Below are 12,835 nucleotides of genomic sequence, written 5' to 3'. Positions count from 1 at the left end.
AGCCAGGACCTTCTGCAGAGATGACACAGTGTTACCTGATGCATCAACAAGAGAAAAGGGAAACAGACATTCTCAGAGGTTAAAGGAAACAATAGTTTCCCAGTAAAGTACGTTGCTGCTATAAGTGGCAGAAACCAGAATTCTATATCATGATTCAAACTTCTGTGGTCAGACGATTAAGTTAAATATTGGTACAGAAACAAAACAGGAATTCTTATATGCCAGGAACATCAGTTGCAGTAACAGTCTTGCTCTCGCTGTGACAGACAGGGCATGGCAGATGAATTCTGCACAAATATCTAATCAGCTCTTTGCAAAGGCCTGGGCAGAACAGTGGGGATGCACAATATTTAACTAAAAAAGTTAAATCCAACAAGGGAAATTCAAAGTTAATGGTTCTAGATCTATGCACTGCAACAAGCAACGAAGAAACAAACTGATGGATATCATAGAGAAAAATGTTTATTGGTCAGTTTGGACTCGTTCAGGGTGCAGTCTCTGTCATTCTTTTGGTAGAACACAGCACACTGTTGTGACCATCATTCTTTAATTATAAGAAAGAAGAAACAAGAAATTCCCAGGTTTTTCTTTGTTGTCTTTAACTATTTTTTTAAGAAGTCATTTTGAGTACTTTCACCATTCTGGATAAGTCAGAACCGTATGGTTCTCTGTACTGCTTGGCCCCTCCTCTCCTACTAGACTCCTCTTTAGAGAGGCTTTGCCAAGCTTTACTCCACAGAATTCCTGCATGGAAAATGGTGCACCATGCCACAGTCGGAGAAACGTGCTGATGGCACAAATTACAAACCCCCAGCCGAATGCTCCAGCCCCCACCATTCGGGCAGATTTATGTGGGCTCTTGCCGACGTTATTACAAGTCAGAGTTTATTGGGAAATTGTTACATTATGCGGAGTGTCTAACAAATTGCTTATGCTGCTATAATTGGATTACAACAGCCGCTTGCTCCCACCGGTAAGATTAGGCAAGTAGGACTCCTGCCGATCTCTGAGCGTTAGCAGTAATTTTATTTGCCTTGCCTCTCTCTTTCCTAACAACATGCCTCTCTCCCTGCCAGCTGTCTGCTGAAAAGGCACAGGCTTGTTCCTTGGCCCTAACAATGCAATTACAGCCCTGCAGATCGCACTGTTTGTGCATTAACTACAGAGCCAAAACGAGGCGAATTGATCGTTTGACTTTTGGAGTGGTCACGTGATCCCTGTGTTCGGGTGATCCGGCATGCATCAGCGGGCAATGCTGCAGTACATGCCTGATGAGGAACTTGCTTCTCATTATTGCCTCTTCTAAGGACAAAGACACAAGAGCCCTTCTATGCTGACCCCGACCAATGCAAACTCACTCTTAAATTAGCCGTAAGGGCTAATAAGGCTAGAAAGGGTTTCTACTTCCAAAATGCTTCACTCTGCTTTCTAGGTCTGGTGATGTTCCTGCAGTACACTAGGTTGCTATCCAAAAAGGTGACTCCAGTGTTTCAGCTTGCTAGCTTCACATCCAGGAACTGGATTTTTGCCATCATTTTGTGAAATATGTCACTTTTTTCTCCCCACTTTACAAATGGGAAAACAAAGAAAATTATCAACTTGTCAGCTATTCTTCAGTAAATTCTACTGCTGAGCTACGATTTAAATCCACATCTGCAAGGTCAATGGTCAGTGTTCTATTCACAAGACCACAATGGTACATTACCATTGAAACGTGTAAAAATGCACATGATAATGTGTACACTTTGTCCATATTCTCACAGAGGAATTTTTTTGTGTGTTAAGTGACTCACAGATGGAGCACATGTTCCTGAGGGGACAAAAAGGAGGGGTGGGAGAATGGAGACTGAATCCCTACAATATTTTATTTCTATCTCCACTTCTATAACATTTAAAGGTTTAGTGCACCTACTCTTTTGCTTCCCCATTGCTTAATTCAGTAGAAACATTAATGTCAAAAGTGGCTGTGTATTTCTAGCACCCTTGGTTGAAAACTGACTAATGGATGGTACGATGGTTTCTGAAGTTTCCAGAGATTTTTTGCTTGGGTTGATGGGAAATATTTCTATCGTTACTTAATTCCTGATGAATCTAACATGTAAAGTAGATTCCAAGCAGGAGGCAGCTAAAATAATGTTAAATGATATACAACATGTGCATTATCGGAGACGAAAAATGCCTGTTTACGTGTAGTTTAGCACTCAAAAGAAACTCTGAACAGCTGAAATACCTTATAAATAGCTCAGACCCAGAGGAAGTGCAAACGTCTGCATTGTGAATTGTAGATCTTAATTACAGACAATGGCTGGTACAGCAAGTACTACAGGAAAAAAACCCTCAGTGAAACAGTTGCACTGTTCATGGCTGGCAATAACTCTTCAGGAAAATATTTACTATCAATCAGTTATGAGAAAAGGGACTCCGTGCTCATAAAACAGCACGTTGCTTCTCATACCAGCACCATTTTGATTCAGCATAATCTGAATTTAAACGGCTTGTTTCCTGCGGATATAATTTTGGAAATAAATAAAACAAATCTTCTATCAAAATCTGGAGAATGTGGAAAGGGGAAAGGAAAGGGGGAACTTCCACATTCTTGCTTCAATCCCTTTAAAAATAACTCTGACTTGGGGGGGAGGAGAGGAGAGACTGTAAAAGTGTAAAATACTTCAAATTAAGGCAACATAACCTCACACTTAGATTTTGGCCATTGTAAAGAAACTAACAAGCCTAACCCTTCTGAAGGGTTTAATTATGCTTCATGTAGGCAGAATCCTTGGGGTACTAAGTAAACCAAATGCTACGTTTTGGGGGGTTACAACACTTTTTATTTCCATTTAACAAATGTGTAGTCACTCAAAGATACTTTATTTTGTGAGAGAGAAAGAGATAGATTGGATTCTAACTCCACAATGCGAAAACCAATTCTGAGCCAAGTACAGCATCATCATGACAGAAATGCAACAATTCCTGGAAGGTAGTATTAGCAGACTTGTTCAATGATAATTACAAAGGATACATGGACCTGGGCAAAATGTAGACCACAGCAGAGTCCAACAAAAAGAAAAGCCAGAAACAGTACTGAACTTTGAAAGATCACAATAGATAAATGGTGCTTCACTACAGAAAATATTTGGCAGGATGTCTCCAGGAAGATCTCAATAGCAGTGGTCTAGAAGACCTCACGTGCATACCCAAGGGCCTTTATCCCAGGGCCTGAAGATTCTCAGAGTCTGAAGATTCCAGTATCACTAAACACAGTGTTGCTCAAATCAGTGCTTTTGATATTGGGTCCTCCTCCTAATATAGGCTACCTTCTGCTCGGTCCCTAGCCTGCTTAACATCTAGCCAACTATCTGTTGTTTAACATCTATATGAAGTCCTTGGTAGCGGTCCTCAGGAGATTTGGGGCAAAGGTGTCAGCAGTACACTGATGATACCCTCTATTTCTCCATAACATCTGAACTGCAAGTCCTGGAACTGGTGCCTGGACTCTGTAGTGGGCTGGATGAGGGCCAGTAAACTAAGTCTGAATCCTAGCAAGACGGAGATGCTCTGGGTTGGTGGTTCCCGAGTTCAGATAATTGGTCAGTTACCTGCTTCGAATGGGATTGTACTCCCTCTGAAAGAGCAGGTTTGTAGTCTGGGGAGTGTTCCTGGATCCATCTTTGTCACTAGAGACCCAGGTAACCCCAGTGGCTAGGAGTACCTTTTATCAGCTTGGCTGGTAAGACAGCTGTGGCCATTTCTGGACCGGGACAGCCTGACCACTGTTGTCCATGCACTGGTAACTTCCAGGCTGGATTACTTTAATGTGCTCTATGTGGGACTGCCCTTGAGGTTGGTCCAGAAGCTGCAGCTAGTGCAAAATGCGGCAGCATGACTGCTCACTGGGGCAGGGTATCGCCAACATGTCACCCCACTGCTGAAAGAATTGCACTGGCAGCCCATTAGCTACTGGGCCAAGTTCAAGGTTCTGGTTTTGATGTACAAAGCCCTATACAGCTTGGGACCAGTATACCTGAAAGATCGTCTTACCCGTTGTCGATCATTGCGCTCTGCAGACGAGGGCCTCCTGCAGGTACAATTTATCAGGAGGTCCGTTCTGCACAACATAGAAAGCAGACCTTTAGTATAGTGGCACATACCCTTTGGAATTCCTTCCCCTTAAATATTAGGCATCATCTCTGTTATCTTTTTGGCACCTATTGGAGACCTTCCTATTTCAACAAGCCTTTTAAGTAGAGACGTTATCCCAGTCTGCACCTGAGCTGGAATTGGTTTTTAAGATGTTTTTAAAGCTTTTTTTTTAAAAAATATGTTTTTAAAGATGTTTTGTTTTAATATATTTTCAAGTCTGTTTTTAAGATGTTTTAGAGTGTTTTTAGTGGTTTTGTTTGCTGCCTCGAGCTCCTACTGAGAGGAAGGGCCGGATATAAATTTTATTATCATCATCATCATCAACAACAACACCCATCACCCATGGAGAGACCCTTATGTGCAATCATGTACATGAAACCTGCTGCACATGCTCAAAAGATCTGCAAAGTGCAATACAGGCAGTAGAATGAATGACAGAACAAGGTATCTCCAACTCCTCTTAAAAAAAACCCATATAGACAAACACTATTGGCGCAAAGCAACTCTTTCCAGATCACACTGGGATGATGAAGCAAGTGGGAGAGCACTGACCCTCTTACATTCAATGCTAAAGAGCATTCAACCCACCCATGTCTTGACTAATGAGGGGAAGAAAAGGTCTACATGTCTCATAATGTTATCCTTTTCTGGAACTTTTCATCTCCTTCCAGGTGTTCTGGATCTCCACAGGGAGACACTTCACAGGTATTTTTTAGCTATGCACCATTCTACTGGACAGTTAAGTGCTCACAATCAACAATATGTAGCTTGGGAAGCCAAGCTTATAAAATAATAGAACAGCTGCTTGCTTGGCTAGCTTTCAATGGTTCGTTAAAGCAACACTTTGGTTGTGCTTGAGCTCTAGTAAAACTTGGGGGGATGCCTTAAGTAAGAAAGTTTCCTGTCCCTGAAGAACCCACCTGCCCCCAATGGCGGTACTGGAACTAAAAAGAACATATCAACAGCCAGTCCATGCCCCTCTCAAGTGCTGAATTAAGACACTGATGTTAAATGAAAGAGTCCTCTGAAAGAGACAAATGAGTTCACAACTTGATATATCTCCATAGCCCTAGAATACAAGGAAACATCAGACTAACTCAAATGCCTGGTCTATCTTGCGTCCGAAGGTGGCCAAAATGTCAATACTTCCAATATGCTGAAAGGCTTCTCACTTGATAGATGCATGCTGATGGTTAGAGACAAGCCTAAACTCCATCTGAAATTTTATATCCCTTTCAAAAGAAAATACTTGGCAAACTAGGTTTGCAGATTGTTACCAGCCATTTAGCTACTTCATTCTTTTTAAAATCTCCTTAGAATCTCCTTGTGTTAACAAGTGTCACATGTTAACTATACTCTTTATGAAAATGCCTTTCTTTGGATCAGTTTTGAATTTACATTTTGGGGAAAAGTCACAGTGATGTTGAGGGCTATGAAAGAGAACAGGTTTCTCTGTAGAAACGGAGGGCCCTCAAGAACCTCAAGCCTCAATTTACACCCACTAAATTTCATATAGGCAAATGCATTTCACTTATAAAGCAAACTGTAAGATATTCACAGCTGCTACACCACTGGAATCTCTGCAAAATGGTTTCTTTGGTCTTCAATATATTTGGCAGAGCATCTCCCAAGTAAACTCCACTTTCAAAGGTTTTGAACCAGTTATGCCGTTCTGCTCTATACACCATCATGAGAAATATCTACTTCCTACAAAAGCCCAATATTCCCTGCCCACTTTAAAAAGAAAACCATCCAACAACATATAAATATGCAAAATATGTGCCCAAGAATAAATTCTCAGGAGGAGCAGTGCTTGGAAGGCAGGTGTCTTTTATCAGAGACCAGGATTCATTACCTTTTTTTTTTTTTGTCTCTGGCTTTCTTCGTATTGATGTTTGTCAAGTTCCCAAGGGAAATTAACAGAGTTCTAATTTTGTGGGCAACCATTTTGAGGGCACACCTTTAATTAAAGGCGCTACAAACTACTTTTAGTAAGTGCAGCTCCCTCATGCTTTCCTGCCAGTCACATGCAACTTCTGGTCAAATCAATGAGCTCTGAACAGAACAAAAGCTTATTGCTGGAGGAGCTGCATGCTGAGAAAACTCTGCCAAGCTACTTTGTAATCTCATGGTGAGAAATCTGAACCAAGAACTTGAAGGGGGTTTCCAAGAAGGCAGCTATACACTAGTAATTAAAGGTAGGGGGGAATCCCTATTTGTATAAGAATAAGGCAGAAGTAAGTAACAAGGCATCAGTTCTATAATACTCTGACACAATACCACACAATATGCTACTCAAGTAAGAAGTTGCATTTCACATATGACAGCAGATGCCCCCCACATGCCATAAAACATGGACCTATTTTTTCAGAGCATTAGGAAAGGGCCAATCACAGGGCCACCATCCCCTCTAAAGATATGATCCTGAACTCTGACCATGTGTCACCACATCCTAATAGGTCCTACAGGACATGGAACTGGGGCTGTAGAGATATGACCTTAATGGACACTACACTACTGTGGACTTACTGCAGTAGATCCACCATTTCTGCTTTACATGCCACTAAATCACCTGGCTGCACCCTGGGCTGCAACATATCCTCTGCACTCAGTCGCTCCATATGCACATAAACCATGGTTTAGTGTTATATGGACAAGCTGCCACAAGCCTTGGGGCTCGTGCATTCTCCCACACCTCCCTTTATTCTCCTCTGCCATAGACATGAGGAGCAGATTGGAAACTTCTGCTATTGTTTTATATTAACCACAGTTTATGTATCACCTGTGTCCTAAACTGTGGTTATTCTTAAGGTTAGCTGAAACAAACCAACTTCATAAACTATTGGCTGTGCTTTCAGTATTGTGGGTCCAATTCTGTGGAATCCCCTCCTAGCAGAGGTCAGACAGACCCCCTCCCTGCTGAACCTCTGGCAGCTGGTAAAAACTTTATTTTAGCAGGCACTTTAAGTATTTTTTTCTGATTTTAGGGTTAATATTAACTGATTTTATCCCTCCTGGTATCCCTATCGTACACATACAACTGTGGTACTGAACTGTATATAAATGATTAAAATAAAATAAAAATGAATACACCATAGTAAAACCAACCACAGTTTCTCAGCATCCAGATGACACATTTATTTATTTATTTATTAAATTTATTAGTCACCCATCTGGCTGGCTGTCCAGCCACTCCAGGCGACGTACAAAATAAAAACATACAAATACATTAAAACAGTAAAAATCTCAACAATAATAATAAAACCTAACCCACCCCAAAAGCCTGCCTGAAGAGCCAGGTCTTCAAGGCCTGGCGGAAGCTCATCATAGATGAGCTGGATATAAATCCAAAACAGTAGCAAAAGCTTCCAAACTCTTCCTTGCAGTTACACCAGAGGAAGCGAGGGCACATGGAAGCATAAGGACCACTGCGGTTCATTATCATAACGCTAAACTAGTTTAGTGCTTTGTCCAAACCAGCCTACTGAAGCTCCTGTCATACTCAACTGCAAACTACAAAAACATACAGGCATGGACACAGTAGTGTAGAGGGTGTGGCTCCATACAGTTTGGCCCTGTAGCATCACATTACACACACTATTGAATGCCAAAATTCAAACTGAGGTATCTATCCAGCCTTAGGGAAAAAACTATTCTGTATGGGGTTCAGCAGGCTTCCCATAGAGTTTTCCACAATGAGCAGTTGCCCAGACTGGGTACATCTTGGCACTAGAGATAAATGGACATGCGATCCTGTAGAATGGTACGTTTTATGGAGACGTGTTCTACGTAATGGGCAGTTTCACAGAAATAAATTTGCACAGCATTACTGTCTACCAGAAGAATAATTTATTTAATTCAAGTTAAGCCTAAGAAAGATTTCTTGGATATGACATCTATTTGGATTAAGAATACCTATTATAGGGAACAGGAATTGCAGGAAAGAATTCCAAGGAATGAGGAAAGGGTGATCATTTCTCTACTAGCCATTTTGTTGGGGGTGAAAGAGGAGGGGAGAGATGCTGCAAAAGCACCAGCTGGTTTTGCTAACAGATGGCTGCATGCACTGATCAGTCCTGCAAGGCTATCCTGAACTTCCTTCCAATGGAAACATGAAGCTTAAGCAAGGCTAAACATGCCCTTTTTATACACACTGTATCGTAGCTGGAATGTTTTCCAGTCGTTCACAATCCCTCAGACACGGTTCTTATTTTATAGGAGTTATATTTAGTTGCAGGGAAAGCCAAGGACAGGACGCACATTTCCCTGAGAATGTGTCTTTTGATGTGGCAATGTAAAATGGAACATACCCAATCTGCTATTTGCCCAATCTGGCAAACGTTTTATTTTAAAATCAGAGGCTTCTTCAACATTGACGTCTCCATACTGTAATGAGTTTGTGACCTGAATCCTCCACCTGGGCTCCTATTGTGTGTCTCCTGATAGTGGCCAGCAGAGGGGGTATGAGAATATCACATGCTCACTGTTGAGTACACCCTAATGTCTAAAAACCCAAGGGATAAAATTCAAACTTTGCCTTAGGGAAGGAAGCAGTCTAAATGCCCACCCTAATGCCTCTCTGTTGGAAGCAAATGTGCACAACTTGGTTCAGAAGAAGAAAGCATAAAAATAAATAAACCTCCAGTTGGGGGTGCAACAGTTGAGTAACATTTCTCATATTAACATAGCCATTGCTAAACAACCCCTAGTGGATATTTGGCACATATTCTGTTTAAAGGGCCAAGCAAATCATAACATTTAAAAATCAAACACTTGGATTTTTAACTTTCTCATTTCTAAGCTTTTTACCACATTACCACCATAATTTCAAAAATTAATGAGGGAGGGAACTAATGAGGCATGGATTCTTATGATGAAAAAAATGTGCATCATAGATAAAGGACTTTATTAAGTTCCCATAAGACCCTATGGGCTCAGTTAGGTTTACTGTGATATGTTCAGAAAGCACAATATTAAATTTAAGAATGTCTCTCCAACCAAGATAGAACTTGCAGCTTATCAACCTGATGCAAGGATGACAGCTGCAGCTTTACTTACTTTGGCCACACAGTTTTCAGTCTTCATAGCAGTACTCCCTAAGCATACTGCTTCCTGGTTTATACAGAGTCTGGCACAGCTATTATAGGTCTGTGAAGAGGAAGAGAAAATGGTTTGGATAAAGGAACTGAAGATTTGAAACGGTAAGATGCTCCATTGGTTTCGTGCAGCTAACTGCATTCCTGTGCTTCTACTTAAAAAGCAGAAAAAGGCCTGCGTTATAGTCATATAGATATACCATACATGATGGGCATGTCCACCTTAAAGGGATTCATATTGCTTAAATCAAAAGCCCTACATTTCAAGGGCAATGAAAAAAATGCGCTTCTGAGTTCCTTTTTTGTATATATGGGTTTATTTATGTTTTTCCAGAAAAGAGAAAAAAGGCATAGACAACACAAAACAAGGTAAGTCTTCCCTTCTCCCCAACCTGAATTCTTAAATTACAAAATCTAAGGAAAATAATAGAAAAAACCCTACCCCCCTCATGTCATCACTACTGACTTCATTGCTCTCCATGCACTGGGACTCAGTTTCTGCAGCAGGGAGCCTGCTCTACTTATGTAGGCTTCCCCATCGAATTTAGACCCTGGATCCTTCAGGATTTTAAAATGCACAGGGATCCTACAAGAGGAGAAAAGGCACTCTGCTGAAGTTCAGCCCACAATGCATGGAGGGTAACTAAACAGATTCGGCAGCATGACAGGCGGCAGTGCAGTTATCCCCCCCCCCCACATTAGAACAGTATTTAGGGAGATGGCTGAATAAAGGCAATTTGGGCAAGACTTTGTCTCAAAATGTCTGGTTCAAAGACAATCTCCTTCATTTACTAACTCTTCCCAAAGCCTTCATATAACAGTATATACAATGGGGACATGGCATTCCATCTACCAGAGGAATTGTGCTTTGGTGAATGAAGTGCTCTAGGTTAGAGGGATATAAAAATGTGTTTGTATGGCATTTGTGTTCAGGATATCGAATCGTAGAATAGTAGAACTGGAAGGGGCTTATAAGGCAATCGAGTCCAACCTCCTGCTCAATGCAGGAAACCAACTTAAAGCATATCCAACAGGTGGCTGTCCAGCTGCCTCCCAAATGCCTTCAGTGTTGGGAGCGCCCACAGCCTCCCTAGGTAAGCAACTACCTTAGTCGTCCAGTAATGCAGGACAAGGGGTTCAGTGTCGAACACAAGATTTCTTGATAAGCCCCCAAGCTGCTTTCAAATAAAAACTGAGTGTCTATTTTAGGAATTTAAGGAAGTCATGTCATTTAGGAACTATGTTTGTCAGGGTTTTTAGGCAACTGTTTAATCAACAGATGAAAAAAACTAGTTAAAAACAGTGGTTTAAAGCAGAGAGACCCAAAGAGTTTTTTCCTTTCTTTTGCAGAAGCACCTTTAGTTAACCATCCCAATGTGATGGGTAGGTAGCAAAACTCTATTCTCTATAAGGTTTTTATTTCCCAGGGGAATCTAAACTACTATTTAATTAATTTCTATAAAGGTATTCATTCCAAATGTATTTCAAGGTGGTTCACAGAAAACTAAACCAAATATTATTCACTAATAGGCAAAAAATCTTGCGGTTTAAGAACATACCAATAGCCCACAGATATTTCTATCAAACTTTAAAAAGCAGGGAAATTGGGCAGCTACAGTGAATGCACCGGGGAAGCAGGAGACCTGACCTCCTCTCTGAGATATTGTACAGCCCTACACATTTGCCAAAATGCAAACACAATTTGGGTTGGTCTTTCACAGTCCAATCCACTTGCTGTGTAGCTTGAAAGAATTTGGTAACATGTGCCTCTGAGCATATGGTGAGTGGTGGCAACACCTGCCATTTCCAAAGATAGAGAATTACATTTTTGTATGTTTGTTGCTGTTTCTTCTTACAATTTACTCCCATGCAATCATGCTTAGGATAGGTAAACCTGACCGGGGGGGGAGGGAGGGAGGGCTGGAGCAGGCAGGGGAGGGGGAAGGAAGAGGGGAGGGGATGAAGAAGGGAGAGGGGAAGGAGGGAAAAAGCAGGTTTGATCATTTGCATGCTGATTGAGTTCAATAGGATTTACTCCTATGCAATCATGGTTAGGATACGGAAAAACTGACCGGGGGGGGGAGGAGGGGAAGGAGCGTATTGGAGGGAGGCAAAGGAAGGGGGAGGGCAGGTTTGATCATTTGCATGCTTATAGAGTTCAATGGTATTTACTTCCATGCAATCATGCTTAAGATAGGTAAAAGTGACCATGGGGAGAAGGAAGGGGAGGGGGAAGGAGGGGGTTGGAAGGGGATGGGGAGGGAGGGGATAGGAGGGGGGAGAAGGGAGGGGGGTTTGATTGTTTGCTTACTTTTTGAGTTCAGTAGGATTTATTTCTGTGCAATCATGTTTGAAAATGGAAATGGACTGCCTTCAAGTCGATCCCGACTTATGTTGACCCTATGAATAGCGTTTTCATGGTAAACGGTATTCAGAGGTGGTTTTACCATTGCCTTCCTCTGAGGCTGAGAGGCAGTGACCGGCCCAAGGTCACCCAGTCAGCTTCATGGCTGTGTGGGGATTTGAACCCTGGTCTCCCAGGTTGTAGTCCAACACTGACCTGGGGGAGGGGAGGAGATTGGGTGGGTGAGCACTGGGCAGAAGGGAAGCCTCTTTCCTTTCTAAAAGGAAAACATTGTAAGCAGTATCATTGATTTTCAGCGTTTCCCCCACCTTTTTATTCTACAGTAGACACATGTAGCCTCCCACACAAATTTAAACCAAAGCTGTCCCTGGCCACATCCACACCAGGCCTTTATTTCACTTTGGATGGTCATGGCTCTCCCAAAGAATCCTGGTAAGTGTAGTTAGTGAAGGTGCTGAGAGTTGCTAGGAGATGCCCTGTTCCCCTCAGAGACCTTCAATCAGAGTGGCTGACTGTTAAACCACTCTGGCCGCTGGAGCTTTCTCAGTGGAATAGGAGTCTCCTCTCAGCACCCTTCACAAACTACACTTCCCAGGATTCTCTGAGGGAAGCCATGACTGTCTCAAGTGAAACCAAAGTCTGGTGTGGGTGTCACCCTCTGATTAGGCAAGCCAAGCAGCTGTGAGTCTGGCTTTTAGAACTCTGACAGCTGGTTCTTACTGAGCATGCCCCACATCATCATAGGGTGACAGCTAAAATTTCTTAAATTAATTAAAAATCAGCCAGGCATTTTTTTTAACTTTTAAACTGCAGAGCATGGGGCAAGGTCAGTATTAGGATTACAGGTACTCTGTGAACATGGCTGATATTTAATTATTTTCAACAGATTATGAAAACTCAGAGAAAAAAGTCCAAAAGGGCTCTGGGTTTTTTCCCTCTCTTTTTAGACTTTGAACTCTCGATTCTCTCTGACTGTTTTGTGTATCGCCATGAAAATTGAGAGGGTTGTTAAGCAAATGTTTCTGAGTTCAGGACTATAAGTTTTGTAAGGTTTTGTTTTGAAATGAGCTTATAGGAAGCATCAGAATGGCATGGGGGTATTTTCAATTTAACATTGCGGAATGTGAAAAATCTACGCTGGCTATAGTATACAGCCACTCTTGTGGCGTATAATTATTTGCATTATTATTTATTGCATCTGTATCTCATCTTTTCTCCAAGGAGCTCAAGGTAT

At 41.8% G+C, this 12,835-nt stretch overlaps 1 protein-coding gene across 11 annotated transcripts in view; it reads right to left on the bottom strand.

The window, feature by feature from the left end:
• BTRC (beta-transducin repeat containing E3 ubiquitin protein ligase) overlaps positions 1-12,835 on the bottom strand; it is a 160,922-nt gene that overhangs the window by 59,129 nt on the left and 88,958 nt on the right. For 9 of the 11 annotated variants that reach the window (XM_061636215.1, XM_061636208.1, XM_061636212.1 and 6 more), the window contains one exon: positions 9,199-9,288. The exons of the other annotated variants lie outside the window; for them this stretch is intronic. In XM_061636215.1, coding sequence (XP_061492199.1) covers positions 9,199-9,288 — 90 coding nt within the window. The remainder of the gene's footprint in view (positions 1-9,198; positions 9,289-12,835) is intronic. 11 annotated transcript variants of the gene reach the window in all.

This window comes from Rhineura floridana, chromosome 7 (assembly GCF_030035675.1).
Source record: "Rhineura floridana isolate rRhiFlo1 chromosome 7, rRhiFlo1.hap2, whole genome shotgun sequence".
NCBI lineage: Eukaryota > Metazoa > Chordata > Lepidosauria > Squamata > Rhineuridae > Rhineura > Rhineura floridana.
This window is presented reverse-complemented; position numbering and strand designations above follow the sequence as displayed.